General features: G+C 31.8%; 1 protein-coding gene and 1 long non-coding RNA gene across 3 annotated transcripts; one reads left to right on the top strand and one right to left on the bottom strand.

Moving 5' to 3' along the window:
- Positions 1-11,496, bottom strand: LOC148275629 (lysine-specific demethylase 5-like). 2 transcript variants are annotated; one of them, XR_015823973.1, is made up of 2 exons: positions 11,474-11,496; positions 1-140 (listed from the first exon to the last, which is right to left on the bottom strand). XR_015823973.1 is itself a non-coding variant. In XM_088235434.1 (2 exons), exons 1-2 carry the CDS (start codon positions 10,914-10,916, stop codon positions 129-131), a joined length of 2,028 nt encoding a protein of 675 aa, XP_088091560.1. In that variant the 5' UTR covers positions 10,917-11,341; the 3' UTR covers positions 13-128. The 2 variants fall into 2 exon arrangements, 1 of the variants encoding a protein (XP_088091560.1); XM_088235434.1 differs by lacking the exon at positions 11,474-11,496 and adding an exon at positions 8,901-11,341 and having other exon boundaries at positions 13-140.
- LOC148275630 (uncharacterized) lies at positions 4,829-5,222 on the top strand. The gene is made up of 2 exons (XR_015823981.1): positions 4,829-4,967; positions 5,085-5,222. It is a non-coding gene; the product is annotated as an uncharacterized LOC148275630 (long non-coding RNA).
- Positions 11,497-19,319: the final 7,823 nt, after the last annotated feature.

The following is a 19,319-nucleotide window of genomic DNA, read 5'->3' as shown; positions in this document are numbered from 1 at the left end:
GACCCGAAGGGAGTATTTGGAGCAAATGTGCGAAGATTTGAACTGCCCTCATATGTCGAACGGAAGAGGGCTGCAGAGAATAGAGACCAATGGAGGACGAGATACAGGATTTTGCTGCAAACCAATCCTCAGGATTGAGACTGCGAAAAAAAAATTGTGCAAGTAATAATGTTGTTTATTTGTAATTGGTGAAAAATATTTATATACATATTTATTATTTTACCATATTATAAAAAATATGACTTACTTAAACTTACACAAATAATAACTTTTTTCATTAACAGAATCTACCTTTATTCAGGAGTTTCTTTTATGCTCCACTTTTGAAAATAACACTGATTTTGTTTAAAAACGAAGGGACAGAATTAAAAAATATGTATATTATTAAATCAAAGAAGCAACTTAAATAGGAATATTTTATAGTTATCTTAACGATTAGGATTGTACAAATAATTATTTTGGAATTAATATCACATTTAAATTTACACTAATCCTTAATATAGGAGTATATACTACAAAATTTATCTGTAGTTTATTTTTATAGGCAACACTACCTGGTAAACTGACACAAACTTGTATTACTTATATGTATTTACATTTAATTGGTGGTATGTTTTGCATCTAGATCATAGATTTTCATCATTTTGATACATTATTCTCAATATTATAAAAAAAATGTTATTGTAAATTACTATTTAGTTTTTTGTTGCTTACAAACATCAGGTTTTAAGACATTCCATTATCTATTATTCAAATAATACTCAAAATCTTGATAGAAGGGGAAAATATTGTGAGAAAATGAAGAATCGATCTGACTCTACCACAATATCTCATCTGTGACTAATTTTAAGAATTATTATATTTTTATCTATGTAAATTTACTTTATTTAAGTGGTGGCAATTAAAAATATGGTAATACAAAATTTTATATTTTTTGGAATGCAAAGTTTTATTCCTTTAAATAAATTCTAATATAAGTCAATAGTACTACTTATAATTGAACCCATTATTTTACCTTTAATATTTGTGTAGTTGCAACAAATCACTCATTTAAGCCTTATTAAATCTAAAAACCTTAAAAATGTATACTCATTCACTTAGCTTTAACATTTGAATACTTAAGTAACTTATTTTCTGCGCCATAATTTAGAACAGCATCCCTTTATACAGTGTGCATACAGTACAGTGTAAAATAATTGCTACATTTTTAAAGAAATAATACTTTAAAAAAAAATATCCTTACTAACTTCAATTTAGTCCTTAAAATATAGCTTAATTAGAATGACAGCTGTCAAACTAATTTCATTAGTGATGGGAAATTACTGATCACTGATCAGATCGATTTTATCAGTTAATTCATGCAATCATGAAACTCTGTTTCCGAAAATTGATATAAAAAACAAGCCTATTATAGTGTGTTTAACATAATTGTTCACCAAAAAATGAGACATTTATACTTTTTTCATGAACAACATCAAACGAATAATTTTTTTATTCGATCAATTTGTCCCATCTCAACGTTTTTGCAAAATGGTGTAACCTTGTAAGAACGTCGTTAATAATTAGGTTTATTTTAGTTTTTTTAATTTTAAAGCTGATTTTATATATTAATGATGATTTATGTTTCAAGCATTGTAATAAAAAAATAAATTATCACGCCAGATACAAATGATTTTTCATGTGTCAATATAAATAACTCCTTTGACGTTACTACAAAGTTATGTCCTCACTTTTTCTGACAACTGTCATTCTAATCATGTTACATTTTAAGGACTATAGATTGCTATAACTAGTACCCAAAAAGGACTACTTTTATCGAAACTGATTTGGTTCAGTCCACCCAAGGGTTGATTTATTAGTGAAAATCCGCTTAGTTCTGTACTTTTCACACATTTTTTACATAAAAAGTAACAATGGGAATCGACAAATAAATCATTAAAGAGCCAATAAATATCATTTGAAATAAATTTATAGATCTGCAAAATGAATAATGTTAGACAGCGTGAAATCGGCTATCAATAGGTTATAAGCCCATATTCCTTTCTCAATAAGTTTCTCAGTATCTGTTCAAATACCTGGCAATAGTTTTTTTTTATTATTATCTCCGAATATTGGCTTTTAGATTTTTTTACCAGATAAATATTTCTATTTACTTGTAAAGCATTAAAATAAAATCTTTTTTTCCACCATTTTTTGTGCGTTTCTGAAATTATTAATTTTAGAGTTATAATAAAAATACGATTTATCTTGGTGTTATTTACTATAAAAAAATATTTTCAAAGCAAAACAATGCAATTTCTAATGGCCATTGTTATAAGGAAGCATCCTAAATAGACACATATACTCCTATGTATTTTGCATGTATGACCCACTTTTTAAATTTTCTATGTGTACTTATGTGATTTAATCCTCAGTCAATATACATTTTATAACTTTAAAAAATGTTTATATCGGCCACATTACTTAATTATTGTTGTTTTACAAAAGTGCATTTAGGGCACTCAAGACATTGTGAAATAATATAATACTTCAACCTAGATAGTAAAGTAACCAAAGAAATAACTATTCATTTGAAGTAAATATAAACAAGCATGGTGAAAAATAATGCAACCCCTGTGTATATATATTTTTTTTAAAACCTAGGAAGTTTTATTAAAAAATCTGAAAGATTTTAGAATCTAGAAGAAATGTATAGACAATCATTTTGATAAACGATACATTATTCATTTGTACTTGGCGGTATAGTATACATACATAAATTGAAGGCACGAGAGCAAATTCATAAATTATAATCAATGTATAAATAATAAGTGTGCTCTTACTGAATTCTAAAAATAACTTATCTACTATGTGAATATAATTTTAGGATTAAGATGATGATAGCCAGTTACCCTTAATGTTTATTTATAAGCTTAGAATTGGTTTTTTTTATTACTATTTGACCCAGGTTTTGTAAACAATAAGTATACTATAATAAATCCCAAGATTATGCATGAACTCTATCTGAATATTTCTGTGTGTTTCACAACAGCATTACTTTCCAAATACTCAAAATATCACCTGTTTGTGTATTTATTATTTAACCACACGAATGCCAAAGCGTAGATCTCAGTTCTCAATTTCGGTACCCATTGAGTGCTGGAGCTAAGATCGACGCTTCAAAATCTTCAAGCGGAACTCGCCTTATTTTCCTTGTTATTGTGGATTTTAGGGCCTAAAAAAGATTTCATATACTACTTTTTGAATAAACTGATTAATATCATCAAACAACATTGTTGGTGTCATAACAGTGTCAAAAACCCTTTTCAATGGATTGTGATTCTAACGATTATCTTTCAGAAAAATAATGATAAATGTACGTATTTGTTCGTTATTGATTGTATTTAGGGATAGATTCATATAATAAAATCGCCACCATTGTCAGTATTTCAATAGCTTTATTCAAATAGAGTGACAGTTCGCGAAATAAATTCAAAGTGAGCTTTTTTACAAAAAGCATTCAACAGTTAATACATTGTTTATCCCAGTTTATAAAAATTTGATATAACAAACAATAATATTTCGATTTTTACAAATTAGCACAGCAAGGGTAGATTGGTTTGAAAACGAATGCCATAGACTAAAGAAGGTGCCCATTTTATCCAGTATTTGTATGAATTAAGTCATATTTTACTACTTTTTTGATGCCTGTATATCCCTACATCAGTTTTTATTTTTAAAAATGCAGTTTTGTGATGCAGTCTTTATTGTATTCGTTTTTCCAAGACAAAGTACGAAATTTTAGTTATGACTCTAAAAATGTTGTGTTATTATCTTATACAGACGTTATTGCCGAGTTTAAAGCACATAAATATACAGTTTATATAGAGGTACACCAAGAATTGGAATCCCAGCGATTATGCTTCGTTTTCTAGTAAAAGGTACGACCGCAAAAAGACTCAAATATCAGTGCGCGCCGGCAAAATGCTCGGCAGTTGGGGTAAATTTTGCATCCTGCTAGTTTGGCATTCGAGCGGTTAATAAGTTACAATGAACAAAAAACATCCAATAATTTTTAATAATTTTACATACTTAAATTATTGTTTTACAGATAAAAGTAGTGACTATAAAAAAAACCCTAACAGGGTATAAATATTGAAATAACCTTAGAATCCCATTTATGCAATAATAAAGTGTGAATTATATAATTTAACCTATTTTTATATGCGACTGTGATGTATACTGTACTAGGTGGATCAAAAAAATCGGAATAATCCTAAGAGATGGCATTAGTATGCACTTATGTGAACCTATCATAAAAAGCTTCATCCTTCATTAAAAGTCTGTCAAAATTTCAGCCATTTTTGTCTACGCATTTACAAGTTACAGCAGTGAGAAGCAACCAACCTGTGTGGTTTTTTTATTTTAAATAGAAATATCTGAGTTTCGTGTTCTGATTAAACATTATTATTCACACAAGAAAACGATAATCTAGACCAAAGCCAAGCTAGATAAGTGTTATCCAGACTCTGCATCGTCGATAAAGATGATTAAAAAGTGGTTTTCAGACTTTTGTTGTGGCCGTACAAGCACCAATGACGCTGAACGATCTGGACTCCCAAAAGACATCAGTATACCGAAAAATGTGGAAAAAAATCCATTATATTATGAGAAATTGAGGGAGCTGGCATAGACCACAAAGATGTCGTATGGCAGTGTGTCCAATATCATACATGACATTATGGGTCTGAAGAAGATCTGCGCGCGATGGGTGCCGTGGTTGCTAACAGTGGACCAAAAACAAATTCGTGTTACGACTTCCCAGCAGAATTTGGCAATGTTTATAAAAAATCCGACGGAGTTTTCGCGCCGATTCATAAACATGGATACATTTCTACACACTAGAGTCCATGCAACAGTCGAAACAATGGGTTTCTCCGGGTGAAAGTGCTCCGAAGCGTCCATAAACTCAACAATGGGCGGGAAAGGTAATGGCCTCCATATTTTTGGATGCGCATGGAGTATTATTTATTGACTATCTTGAAAAGGGTACATCCATAACTGGCGCATATTATTCGTCATTAATAAATCGTTTGAAATTGCAGGGAAATGGCAGCATTTGAAGAAGAAAAAAATTATCTATCATCACCAAAATGTGCCTGCTCATTCGTCGTTAGTTGTGCAAGCAAAATTGTGAGATATTAGGTTTGAACAGGTTCCTCAGCCGCTGTATTTGCCAGACCTGGCCCCCAGCGACTTCTATCTGTTTTCAAACCCGAGGAGATGGCTCACCGGTAAGCGATTTTACTCTAATGAGGAACTCATAGCTGAAACTGAGGCCTATTTTGGAGAGCTTCCGAAGGACTACTTTTTGGATGAGATAAAAAAGTAAGAAAATAGTTTGACTCGATGTATCGACTTAAAAGGAATGTATGTTGTAATGTTGTATGTGTAAAATAAAACTGAATTTGGCCAAAAAAATATTTTTTTGTTTCACTTATTCCAAACTTTTTGATTCACCTATAAACAAAGCCTTTAAGCAAAGAAAAAAAAAATACAAAGAATTTATTTTAATAAATATTACTGAGATCATTACAAAATGTTTAGAAACATTACAAATATACAATATTAATGGATGTTTTTGAGGTTAGCTAAATAATCAAGAATACAATAAAGGTTTGGTTTCGGGAGAAATTACATTTTCTATCCAGTAATAAGTGCATAATGGTTTACTTCTAGGAAAAAATATAATTGTTTTATTTAACCAATGTGTTACTTGTTGCAACAAATTTTAATTTCAAAAACATAATAATACTACAATACATGGTAATATGCCATTTATAGTAGATTTACTGTTTATTTGAATGTCGGTTACTTGTTTTTTAATACTTTGTTAATATTCTAACCATAATTGACTAAATTTCTTATCACACCCATCCCTCAATTTAAGTGGTTTTGTTTCAATCTGGTTACAAGAGTGTGATGTAATGTAAAATGTACATAGTAAGAGTCATAATACAAACAAACCACCATGCCGTTTACCCATGGGGATAGGCAGAGAAGATAAAAACACCACACCACTCTGCCTTTGCAAACAGACCTCGCTTCTCTACATTCATACATCATCATGCACACACACCAATTTTTCCAACTTTTGAGCATCTTAAAGAATTGTTGGATTCTCAGTCTTTCTCATTTTCTGCATCCACCAACATTCGCATTATAAATCTTTTTAGCCGGCCTTTCGTTGTCCAATTGCTCTGCATGTCCAAACCAGTTTTTAATCACACATTTGAGTAAGAGATCGCATCTGGACAGCATTCAGTCTACCTCCATTCTTTTTTTTCCAATTACAAACTCGCTTCTATACATCGGGGTTGGCACTAGGACTCCATTGGGAACTGTTAATTTCGCCTCCTACAATGAACATTTATTTGCTTGGGTTGATTTTAGTGCAACATATACCCTGTTTCTAGTATTAACCCTTTTTCCAATATCTTTCTCTGTATTTCCATTCCTAGTAAACATACCTCTCAGATACACAATTCTTCTACTTGTTTCGGAATATTTCCGTTCACAAAGATCTCACATTTAGTCATACTTTCATCCCTTTCAAAAAATTACTCAATTATTTATCTTTCTTTTTTCCCTTCAGAGTAGTTACACCACATGTCATATTTACTTTTTTTTTTAATGTTAATGTTTGTCTACACATGTTTGAAGCTGTACAATGAGTTACCTGAAGAAATAAAGGAGATAGAAAAGACCGAAATATTTCAAATTAGTTTGAAAAAATATGTTGTAGATAAATTTTGATTAAAAAAATTGTATTGTTATTAAAAGTTTATATTAGTTCTTAAGATGTTATGAACTAACTTGATAAAGCATAAATTATATCGGCAAATATTTTAGTAAATTAAATGTAACATTTTTCAGTTTTAATATTTACTTTGCAAAATATAAATATTACATACATAAAATACATATATACAAACCATATCATTATTAATTAAATCTATAGCCTCACAATATTAATGAAATTAAAAAGACACAGATGCTATTTTATTAATAAAATATTATCATAAGTACTTAAATTTGGGATAACATTTAAATGAAATATTTTGTAACTCACCAGTTCTTATTGACAAAAAGATAAAATTAATTGTGAGTGCAACTAATTTTTGTTTTATAAATTTATTAAAATTGCCCTCAAACAAAGTGTTACATTAAGATCTATATTTTCTATGATTCTACTTTGAATGGTTATTTTTGATAAAAAAATTTTTTCAGAAAAAGCATACTATTTTAAATAAATTTGCAAATGCAGTATATTTAAAAAAAAATACTAATTAAGTCTGATTACCTTAAAGAAAATCATCATCTTATTCGCAACCAACGGTGCATGGGGCATTACATTGACACGGCATAAAAAAGCAAAAATCAGTCTATAAAGAACAGTTTTTTCTAACCACAATTTGTGTTTGTCAAGTTTTGGTGATGAATAAGCTATTGTGTCGCAAGCTACCATCGCCTGTTACAGTGAAATAGCATAGAAACATCACATTAAATTAACTTTGTTAAAAATAACTTAAGGGTAACAATGAACATGTCATACTGTATTACTGGATGAAGATAGTAAATATTGGAGAACAATCTTTATAGCGGAAAATAAATACCAGGTATATTAAAACTAAAATAAATGCTAACCATTTTAAATAATACAATACACCAGTAAGCTGCAATAAATCTCGAAATTCAATAATTATTCCTATTATTAATTCTATGTGCGGAAGAAAAATAAAAAAAATAAAAAAACTGGATTCGGGTTGTATGCAAAATATTACTTAGCTGGCAAACAAAATTCAATTTAATGTAATAAATTTCAAAAGTTAATAAATAAAACAAAATATGACTGAATGTTTAAAACAATTTTTAAAATACTTTACTAATCTTGAATTTGATTCAATTCCATTCTTCCTTTGCACAAAGAATTTACATAAATATGATAAATACCTTTAATGTATAAACATACACACCTTTCAACTGGAATTTTCTATGATATGAATATTCTAGAATATTCATGGAAATTTATTTCCTTGCTCATGTATTTTAAAAAAACAATGCATAACAAACTGACTTGATATTATTATTTTAATAGAAATGTGAAAAATGTGTTAAAACTTAAATTAGAATCTTAGTAAAAAAAATAAATCAACAAGGTATATTTATCTGATTAAAAATATGAGTATTTCAATTATTAAATATTTAGTCATTCTCACCACCGTGGATTTAAGATGCAGCAAGGCATTTCTAAAAAACATGGGCAATATAAATCATTTTAATACAATTATCACATGAACACTCATAGTCTTTAATCCTCAGTGAAATTTTTGCTGGGGGAAAAATAAAATAAAAGAAATGTGTAGTCAAACAAATAAAAAAATGGCCATTGAAATGTTAACTGAATAATTAAAACTAATACTGTTGAATCAGAAATTTGTACTAAAGGTGATTTCATGTGAAATAGCAAAATGGTATTTTTAATCATCATCATCGAGTTCAATAATTACAGTGGCTAAATTAGTTATTCTTTTATGTTCATCTAATAACTTTTGATACAATTTACATTTGGGTATTTTAAGATCTTCAGCCTCTTCGATCAAATCCTTTAATTTATCAATGCGGCCTCTTTGTGACGGTGAAGAAAGCGCAGATTTGACTTCCGTCATCCAATTATCAAAGCTTTGAACCCTTAATTTAATAGTTTGTAACATAATATCGAGTTCCGCAATTTCATACCTATAGTGAAGAACTAAATTTTCTGACTTGCATTTGCAAAATTCAACAGCATGTTCTAAGCAAACCATATTAGGACAATTACTACACGCTAAAGCAGACATAAAACATGTTGTTTTACATACATCACATAAGCGTTCATCATCACCCAACCGCTCAAAAGCTTTACGGCCAAATTGTTTCACTCCTTTAACTCTGAGTAATGCTCGGTGATGTTTTTCATTTTCCACCATCGAAGCTAATTCCTTATACGTTGGTATCACTTCGGCTAGATCTAGTTTATCTCCTTCCAATGCCATTCGGCAGATCAACTCATCGTGGGAAAATACGCAAAATCGTTTTAGATTTTTGTAATGTAAAACACATTCCCGCCCAATAGGCAACCAATCTGGTGGAGCAAAATTTACAGCTTCGGCAAAGTTATACCCTTGATTGAATCCTGTGTGATAGGACCTGGGAAACGTAATAATAAACTCTCCAGCATGCTGATCTGTCCTGTAAATAGGCACTCCAGCGTTCATGAGGATATTAGGGTTCATTATGGTAACAAGCTGATGCAGTAAATCAGGTTGGGATTTAAAAAGTTCGGGAGTAGCTTTCTTCATGGTCGTTTCTAGAATCTCCGCACTAGCACCAGGTACTCCGTACCAAGTCTTAGGTTCTCCCCAATGAAGAAAGTTAATGGAATAGCTCCAATGGTCCTCATTATGCCAGCAGAAAGCTGAGAAGCACATCCCCACATACATCCAAGGAACTGTCATACCAGAGATATCAGTGTTTATGAATCTCAATACAGAACCATTAAGAATAGGTAGGTTATTTAGGTTCCAACCAGACTCTACATATTCCTGGTCTCCTGGAAATAGATTGATGGATGACTTTGTGGGAAATCCAGAACCATGATCCATGGAATGAAGATCTGCACCATATTCAACCACCACATCAGCATCTGTACTGGATACGATTTTCCAGAATTCTCGTTCAGCCAGGGCAGTTGGCACTGAATGACTATCCATTTTAAAATAATCTTTTTTGAATGTATCGGCCATTTCACCAAATTCTTGTAATGTGTATTCTCTTTCTGCTTGAGCAAATCCAAACGCTTCATCAGGCTTTTGCAGTTCTTCAGCTATGCAACTTAAACAGCGCCAATCACCATCTGGAATACTTTTTAAAGGTGGCTTCAGACAAAAGGTGTGATAAGTATCCGAGCATCCATTGCATATAAGTAGCTCATTGTCCTTGTTATCTTTTTTACATATGACACAGTGATATATCGCTAGAGGGTCAATTTCAACTTTGAGTCTCTTTCGGAATTTACCATGTGTTTCATCATTGTTAATGGAAGGAATAATATTGCAGCCGGGCATCTTAGGCCCAGCTCCATAGCACTGTAATCGCTTTAACTCTCTGTTGCATTTATCCACACCCATATCTTCTGATATTTCAGATTCCTCTTTTTTTAACTTTGTCGAACTACTGTCATAAGCATCTGCATCAATAACCACAGCATCAATGGTAACATTACATAAAGTATCTGGTTCTTCTTTCTTGGGAATATCTTTTGAATTATTTTCAGACACTTTGGGTACTTTTTTTTCATCAGACCAAAACTCGTGAAAAGGTAGCAAAATGTGTTCGTAAGTATTTTTTAAAAATGTTGATGCTAATGGACTGTTGTTGTAGCCCAGTAAAGATCCCACATTCTTCCATTTATACAATGTACACTGTTCAAAACCGCCTTCAAGTTTGACAATATGATAAAGGCTAAATAAATCAACCTTTCTTCCTTCTAATGAAGGTATTTTTAATGGATGACCTTGTAATTCCCAAAATCGGGATATCTTATACAGGAAATTTAATTTGAGCCTAGTCACACCCTCCAGTTCATTCAATTTTTGAATTCTGGGAGTAAACTTAAGTTTATCTACGTCCAGCGAAAAAGGAGGCGACCACAGCTTCGGGGGTCTAATTTTACATATCCCTGTTTTTTCTGCAATAGATCGAATTTTATTGATATATCCAAGAGGGTCGGAAAATTCTTCAGCCGTCGGCTCGAATACTGGTGCTTCAGGTGGTGGTAGAAAATCAAACTCATTTCGGCAAGCGTAAATACTTTTTTCGAGAGAATTTACATCCATTTTTACGTATTTTTTGTATTAATTACCGAAAATTACATTGCAGCACCCAACATCACTGAACAGCATTGAACTTAGTCTTCCACAGCTGATCCACAATCTCGATCGCACAACGCACTTTTAACAGCACTGATCCAGGGCTGCAGAGCGTACAAAAAGCATACATACGTGATTTCCTGTCAAATAAAAATGGCAGCTAAGCCAACTAAACTGAAAGTCTGAATCCGATTGGAATATGCTAGCAATATATAGTTGATGAACGAAACAAAAAAGCAGTTTATTAAAAGAACGATGATAAACTGATAGTTCAGTGGAAATTATTTTTAAAACCTTAACCACTTCACTGATTTATTAATCAAATTACGACACAACGCAGCCATTTTGGAATAATTTTACAAACACAACAAATAATATCAAATGAGCCAGAAGTTCTCAAACATTTTCTTACTTCTACCGTAATACTGTTTTAAAAAATAAATAAACTAGGACTAGAAGTAATTGCAAAGTTCTATCAAAAATTCAATAATATCTCTATTAGAATAAAAACAAGAGCAACTCACGGGATTTATTATTTGAAAATTCATAATGTTTACCATGAAAACAATCGACTTAGTAGGTAAAAGTAAGCATAAAATATCTTGCTTGTGTCATCGACGCTCGCCGCTTGTGAATTTTACGGAATTTTAATGGTAAAAGGTAGAAAGGATTTCCGAACTGGATTGTGGGGATTAGTGGCAATTAATGCTTACCATCCTAGAGCGAAAATGAATTATTATCATTAGTAAAAATTTAAAATAGCAATGTTATAAATCTAGTTTTTAAAAAGCAGCGTAGCAATAACTTGCAATTAATCTTATTTCATAACAAGAAACAAGTTTGATTTGAAATAGTTTCGCCTTCATTATTACCTTATCCCTTATCAGGGACCATTGAATATTTTTGTGAAAACCCACTTACGAAAAAAATATTATTTTACGTCGACCCTGACGGGAATCGTACTCGGGATATCAGGCATTGTAGACAAACGTACCAACCAGTAGACCTGAGGTGGACTAATCTCCCCTCGAACCCATTTTTCAGAGTTTTTACCTGAGAGTGGCCGTCGAATCAAAAACATTCGTCCAGGGTTCTGATTCTATTTTACACAGCGAACTGCATTCATCATTCTGCCCGGGCATGGAAAATGTTTTCACTATCATCAATTCAGTACCAGCGGTCACCAACTAACATCGACCTATCAACGCCACGACAAAAGCCGCAACATTAATGAAGTTACATGAAATTTAATTTATTAATTTATATAAATATACGTTGCTGAAAATTCAAGCAAAGTTTGTACCAAGATTTATATGATCTCTTAAAAGACTGCTAAATAATTCCTTTGCGCGCGGTGATGTAACATCGTGTTACCACAAGCAAAAGACGGTATATTTTAAATTTCAGAGATCTGAAAAACAAACATGGAGACATTCGATGATTTAACGGGATTCACGGGACCACAATTCGATTCACTATATGTTTTTTTTTAAATATATTCTAGTCAAAATTGATTAGTTTAAATACAATTATGTAAATACATATTTATGTAGTGCATAATATTAATTACTATCGTATTTCAATTATTATGGTTTTTTTTTTAAGTCGCATTTGAAAATTAAGTCTGGTAACTTATCAAGGTAGGTACTTAAATTCTATCAATTGTTTTTTTATTGCATCTTAAATAATATTCCCCAAATTAATAAATAATTCTAAAATTATACTTAAATATGTACCTGTGCAAAGAAAATAAATAAAATATTTATGTTTTGGATATAAAATCCCAGTAGTGAGGTGAATAAAGTATACAAACAAAAAAGAAGAAGATCCAAAATAAAATAAAAATTGTTACAAATGACAACACAGGAGAAAGGATACATTGTCCTTGCGAGATGTAAGTGACTAGGGGTGTGTATGTGTGTGTGTGTGTGTGAAAAAAACAGTTACCATGGTTACTGGACACATTACGCATTGTTTCGGGTACGAAATTGAACTTTTTTTTTCGTTTTTACAGCTGTGTTCTAGCTCCTAGCTATCATATTTGTTTTTCAAACTGATTTGTAGTTAGGTAGGTACACGTTTTCTGTTTTTTTTTTGTACCACATAGGCTACAGCGCAGAATATCCAGGCTATAAATAAATTTACAAACAAATTGCTATCTCACAGAATATGTTGTACCGTCAAACATGACAATTTTGCCCAGCCATGACAATTTTGCCCACTGCCGAAATCCTTAACAAAATCAAGTTTTAAAGTAAGAAAAGTTATAAGTATCATAAAAATTACATTTGGTAAGTATATTTTGATAGTTCTATGGCAAAACTAAATATTTAGTTTACCGCCAGCTTCAGTTGATCACTTGAAATTTGAAGTTAAACTTGAAGGTCTGTTTGTGTATATCTACAAATATTGTCAAAACTTTTGTTGTTGCGGAGTTTGTGTTGAAAGGAGGAAAATAAGTTTTATATATTTCATTGCATACATAATAAAGACGCTATAGAGCGTATTTCTGTATATCTATTTGAACAAACACAATAGATATTTAAGTGGGCAAAATTGTCTTAGATTTCTTAGCTAGTGTTTTGACAATTTTGCCTACGTCTAGGGTTGTCGCTACATACTACATTGAAAAAACATTATTCAAGAAAGTAGAAAAAAACAAAGTAGAAAATATAAAAGAAAATGACGTAAACGGCAAAAATATGATTTTAAACGAGGTAATGGGATGTTTTGTTCAAACTGGCCCATGAATCCGATTTTTTGCTAAAGATTTAACAAATAAGATTTTAAAATCTGAATGGGGTTTCAACTCAAATACACGCTGAAAATGACAAGCCAGTTATTCTGTTTATTTAAACTTTTTATACCACACAGCAATTAGTAAACAATCCATCCGATTTTTCTCTACCATCAGGATCAAAAGATACCTACACCTTATAGAGGAGAACATTGAAAAAAAAGTCATAACGACACGGAAACAACAGACTTTGATGCCTACTCAGTTCATCTACAGATTTCGAGACATTCATCATAAGTCATTACGACGAATATGAACAACGTGCCTCCGAATCTTCGGCCGAGGAAAACGAAAAAACAGTGTCTGATCCGCTTGAAATTAATAACGGTGAAGAAGTCGCTTTCGTTTTAGTAAAGTTTAACACTCTTGATACGAAAAATGACAAATATTATGTCGTTTAAGTTATCAGCGCATCAACTACCACAATTTTAATATTGTTATGTCATTTGTAAGACGCAAACGTAATGGAGCTTTGTGTGATCTCAAGTTGAGGATATTGCTGATGTATTTAATTAGAACATAGTGAAATCTTTACCTGAACCTGTAATCTTGCGTCAAGGTTTTCATAAATTCAATGTAAATCTTAAAAACTGCAAGATTGAGTCATTTTCTGTGAGTAAATTAAAAATTGTTTTACAAAAACCAACTTTAATTTTTATCCGACCACATTTTAGAAAGTTTTATTTATTAAATTTGCCAGCTTTTTGTGAAATTATAAAGACTTATTTTTTATTTTAAATGTTTTTTGTATAAATATTTTTAACAGTCTAAAGAAGAAAATAAAATAATATGAATTCTGTACATAAATACAATTTCAAATTATAGGTAATCTAGCAAATAATTGCACTGCTCTACAAAAAAATAAAGATCGTTTTTTTTCTACATACACATTCAAAGAAAAATCGTTTTGGGGGCAAGCTCCCTTTATTACGAAAATCGCATCAAAACTGAAATGGTTTGTAAAAAAAAATAATTGGCTTATGTATAGTCAAACACGAACAAATTAAAAGGATTAGAGATAAACCCCTTTGGTTTTGTTAAAAATCCAATTATGTGCCAACCCTGGCCCACAAATCCACATTGTATAGAAAAATTGAGGAAATAGTTGACAATTTTGCCCACCGTTTTTTTTCATTGATTTTATAATGGTGATGCCTCAATGATGCTATTGTTTAAACATAAACAGTTTTTTCGCCCAAAAAGTAGTAATAAACCGTATGATAAGGATGATAAAACCAAAAATAACAGTTATTTACCAAGTGGGCAAAATTGTCAACAAGTCGAGATAATTTTGCCCAGCATGTTTTGTCTTCTAAAATTGCACAAATAAAAGAAAAGCAAACGTTTTGTACTTGTAAAAATGCTCAGAATAATTAGTATCACTATTCAACAAAATGGATAAGTAGGAGTAGTCCCATACAACAAAATTATGATATTGTAAAAGTTTGTTAAAACTGGGCAAAATTGTCACGTTTGACGGTATCCAATGCCGCTTTAAAAGTAGGTACCTATACTTACTTTGTAATTTTTATATGCAATGCAAAATAATGACATTATAATTTATTATTTATATTTATTTGTTTATAAATTTGTATAAACCACTTAATTTTTTTAAAATTACACTTCGACCGGTTTCGAGGTTACTACCTCATCGTCAGGAATTTAAATTCCGGGAATAAAGAGTGTATCTCCCAGATACATTACGACCATTCTTGTCTCATTGGTTATTGGGTATTGCAACCATCGCAAGGTCAAAACATATATTTTATTACTGAAATGCCAGAAATCGAATTCAGAACCTCAAGTATGGAAGGCAAATGAGCTAATGCGATTTTCTTTCTGCGGATTTTTACTTAAAATCTACTACTTTACTGTTTACAAAAATCAACAGATCGAGTGATTAAATAAATTTAATATGGATACTCAAATAGTGGCAGAAATGTTGATGTTTCACAGTGTGTCAGGAGATTACTTAACCCAACTGGGCTGCTATTCTACACGCTCTCATGGCCGTAGAGAACACCTTAATAGTGCATATTTAGTATTAATAACGTTTGGATAATTTATATAGCGCCATATTTTGTGAAAATCACCTCAAGGGCGCTGTACAATAAATAAATATCCCAACACGTCTTGCAGCTACATAGCACATGGACGGTTGGGATTCTAGTTCCTCATCTCCAATTATGATATATAACAATTATGATATATATGAGCTAGATAACAGAACGTCTTGCAGCTACAGAGCGCATGGACAATAAGAAATCTAGCCCCTATTTACATTTTTATTTTTAAATTTTTTATTTGACAATGAAGTTTAGAGTTTAAGTGATATTTTAAAAACGAAATAAAAATCAAATTTATAAAATTGGAAGTTAGATAACAACAAGTCTTGCAGCTACTGAGCGCATGGAGGGTTGAAATTCTAGACCCCATTTACTAAATTTAGATATTTGATAGTTGATAACATTTACATAATATGATAAAAATAATATGATAGTTAACATCACAAAAAGTCTTGCAGCTTCAAAACGCATCGACAAATGGAATTTCAACAACATAAGAATGATTTTAAAAAGTTAATAATAAAAAATAATTTTAAAAAACGCAATAATAATACATTGAGCAAATAACTAGTAAGTATGGCAATTAAGTGAACATGTAACAGCACAACAACAAACCATCACGCCGTTTCTCCGTAGGGGTAGGCAGAGAGGATAGAACGCCATAACACTCTATCTTGGCATACAGACCTCGCTTCCTCTACATTCATACATCTTCTTATGCACGCACGCCGATTATTCCTACTTTTGACATGTCCATCTTCAAGTATTTGATGGACTTGATCGTGCCATGTCTTCTCGGTCTTCCTCGTTTTATGCATCCATCAACATTTGCATCGTAGATCCTTTTAGTCGTTCTTTCGCTGTCCATTCGCTCTACATGTCCAAACCAACGCAGCACCCCTTTCTTAATTCTGTCAATAATGCATGTCTCAGCCTTACACACTTCACGGATCTCGACATTTGTGCACCTATCATACATCGTTTTACCACACATTCGCCTGAGGGATCGCATTTCGACAGCATTCAACCTACTTTCATCATTATTTTTCTAATTCCATACTTCGCTCCCATACATTAGAGTTGGAACTAGAACTACGTTGTGAACTGCTAGTTTAGCCTCCTGCGATAAACATTTGTTTGCCAAAGTAGATTTTAGTGCACCGTTCACCCTGTTCCCGGCACTCACCCTCCTTTCAATATCTTTATCGGCCTTTCCGTCCCTAGTAAACATACTTCCCAGGTACACAAATTCTTCTACCTGATTCAGAATATCTCCGTTCACGCTGATCTCACATTTAGTTATATTTTCATCCCTTTCAAAAACCATCACTTTCGATTTATCAACATTCATAAGCAAATCGCTTTTCTTGCATACCTCGTGGACTTTTGTTACTAAGAATTGAAGGTCTTCTTTGCTGCTAGCAAGAAGCACGGCATCATCCGCATACAGAAGACAGTTAACAGTTATACCATTCATTTTTGCTCCCATTCTTAAATCTTTCAGTTCTTTCATACAGTTATCGATGTATATGTTGAACAACCATGGTGACATTACACATCCCTGTTTGACTCCTTTCGGAATATTAAACCACGATGTGAATGACCCATTCACCTTCACACATGCTGTGCTGTCCTTATACAGTGCCCAATAGCCCTTGTCAGGTTACCATTTACTCCAATAGCCCTTGTCAGGTTACCATTTACTCCATACTCCGATAAAACCTTCCACAATTTCTCTCTGTCAACTCTATCAAATGCCTTTTGCAGATCGACAAATGCGCAGAAAAGTTTCTGATGTTTAGCCAGGAACTTTTCTGTCATATTTCGCAGAGCAAATATTTGATCCATACATCCTCTTCCATTCATAAATCCACTTTGTGTACCCCAAACTCTATCTTTAGTCACTTTTCTTACTCTCTCAATCAGTATTCTGCCATAAATCTTTCCAACAGCGCTCAAAAGGCTGATAGCTCTATAGTTTCCGCAGTCCACCCTAGAGCCTTTTCCCTTGTATAGAGGCATAACAACAGCTCTCCTCCAATCAGGGGGAGTGTATTTCTCCTCTAAACATAGGTTAAAGAGCTTATGTAGCAATACAAAAATTATTTCTCCACCCGCCTTTATAAACTCTGTGGCAATGTTATCATAACCTTGCGCTTTCCCATTCTTCATATACTTAGCAGCATTTTTAATTTCTTCCATAGTTATCTCTTTTGCACCGTCATCTACATTTATGTTTACTTGAGAAGGTGGTGCGCTGGCTATATTTCCTGTGTGCATTTCGTACACCTCAAAATATTCCTTCCATCTCGTTTTAATTCCACTATCATTCGTCACCATTTTTCCATCGTTTCCTATTACTGCTGTCATACATCCACTATCCTTACTTTTTTGGGAATTTTTAACTGCTTTCCAGAATATTTTTATATTTTCTTGGAAATTTTTTGTCATTTTTATTCCCTCACTTTCTTTCAGTAATTTTTTTCTTTCACACAACAACAGCACAAAAAGTAATATATAAAAAACTAAACAATGATAGCATTCCTTAACTTATTATTAAGGTTAACAACAGGTTTGGTGTGCAGTAAACAGGATCTATTGTCCTTTTCCTAGTAAATAACTGTAAAAACACTTGGTTCACATTTGGCTGTTCCCTGGGAGATGATAGTAGAAACGCATCTGTGGGCGTAGTGTAGAGTGTAGGTATCAAGGAATATATCCGCTTCTTTTTAATTTTGTTTGTTATTACTTATTATTATTACTTTACTTTGATTAAGATGTCAGATAAACTTGTGTATTACTTTTGATATTCGAGTAATTTTACGTGATATGGGAAAAAAGGTATCATTTGTATTTTTAAATGAATATAGATAGGTAGCACTTTATCATACAGAAATTGTTTTAAATTTCGACACTTGATCTTCACAAATAAACACTTTTTTAAACGGTTTTATCAGAATCACAGTTATAAAATTATTCGCGCTATAAAAGTGTTCTCTACGGCTTTGAGAGCGTTTAGAATAGCAGCCCTGGTTTTAAGACTTGTAAATGCCTAGACTGTTATATTCTCTCTAATGTTCTTAAACTCTGTTGTAATATATAAAATATTTAATAACTTCCATAGTGGTTAAATTCAAATACTTGTCGATAAACATTGCACATAATATAACAAATTAATTAACCGACATTTTAAAAGCGAAGTGCTTGTTTTTTATTTCTGTAATCAGTATAATAAAAAAACCTCTTTTCATGGTTCTTTACATACAAAACAATAAATTTTGCATGGTCAGGAAAATCTCATAACTTTGAAAATTATTTCAATAATTGTGTTTTGAAGTTTAGGACTGGTATTATAAATATATTCAAATTGGTACTAATCCACCTTTAGTCAATCTTTTCACACTTATAAAACTTTAATTTTGTGTATATTTAAATACCCAGGCTGAAACACTTAAAAATCCAGAATCATTTTTAAAAATTCGGGACAGGTTTTCAGTTTTAAGTGTC

This window comes from Micrasema longulum, unplaced genomic scaffold (assembly GCF_059751315.1).
Source record: "Micrasema longulum isolate JH-2025_06_02 unplaced genomic scaffold, ASM5975131v1 h1tg001373l, whole genome shotgun sequence".
Lineage (NCBI taxonomy): Eukaryota > Metazoa > Arthropoda > Insecta > Trichoptera > Brachycentridae > Micrasema > Micrasema longulum.
Note: the sequence above shows the minus strand (reverse complement) of the source record. Positions and strands in the feature narration are given on the sequence as shown.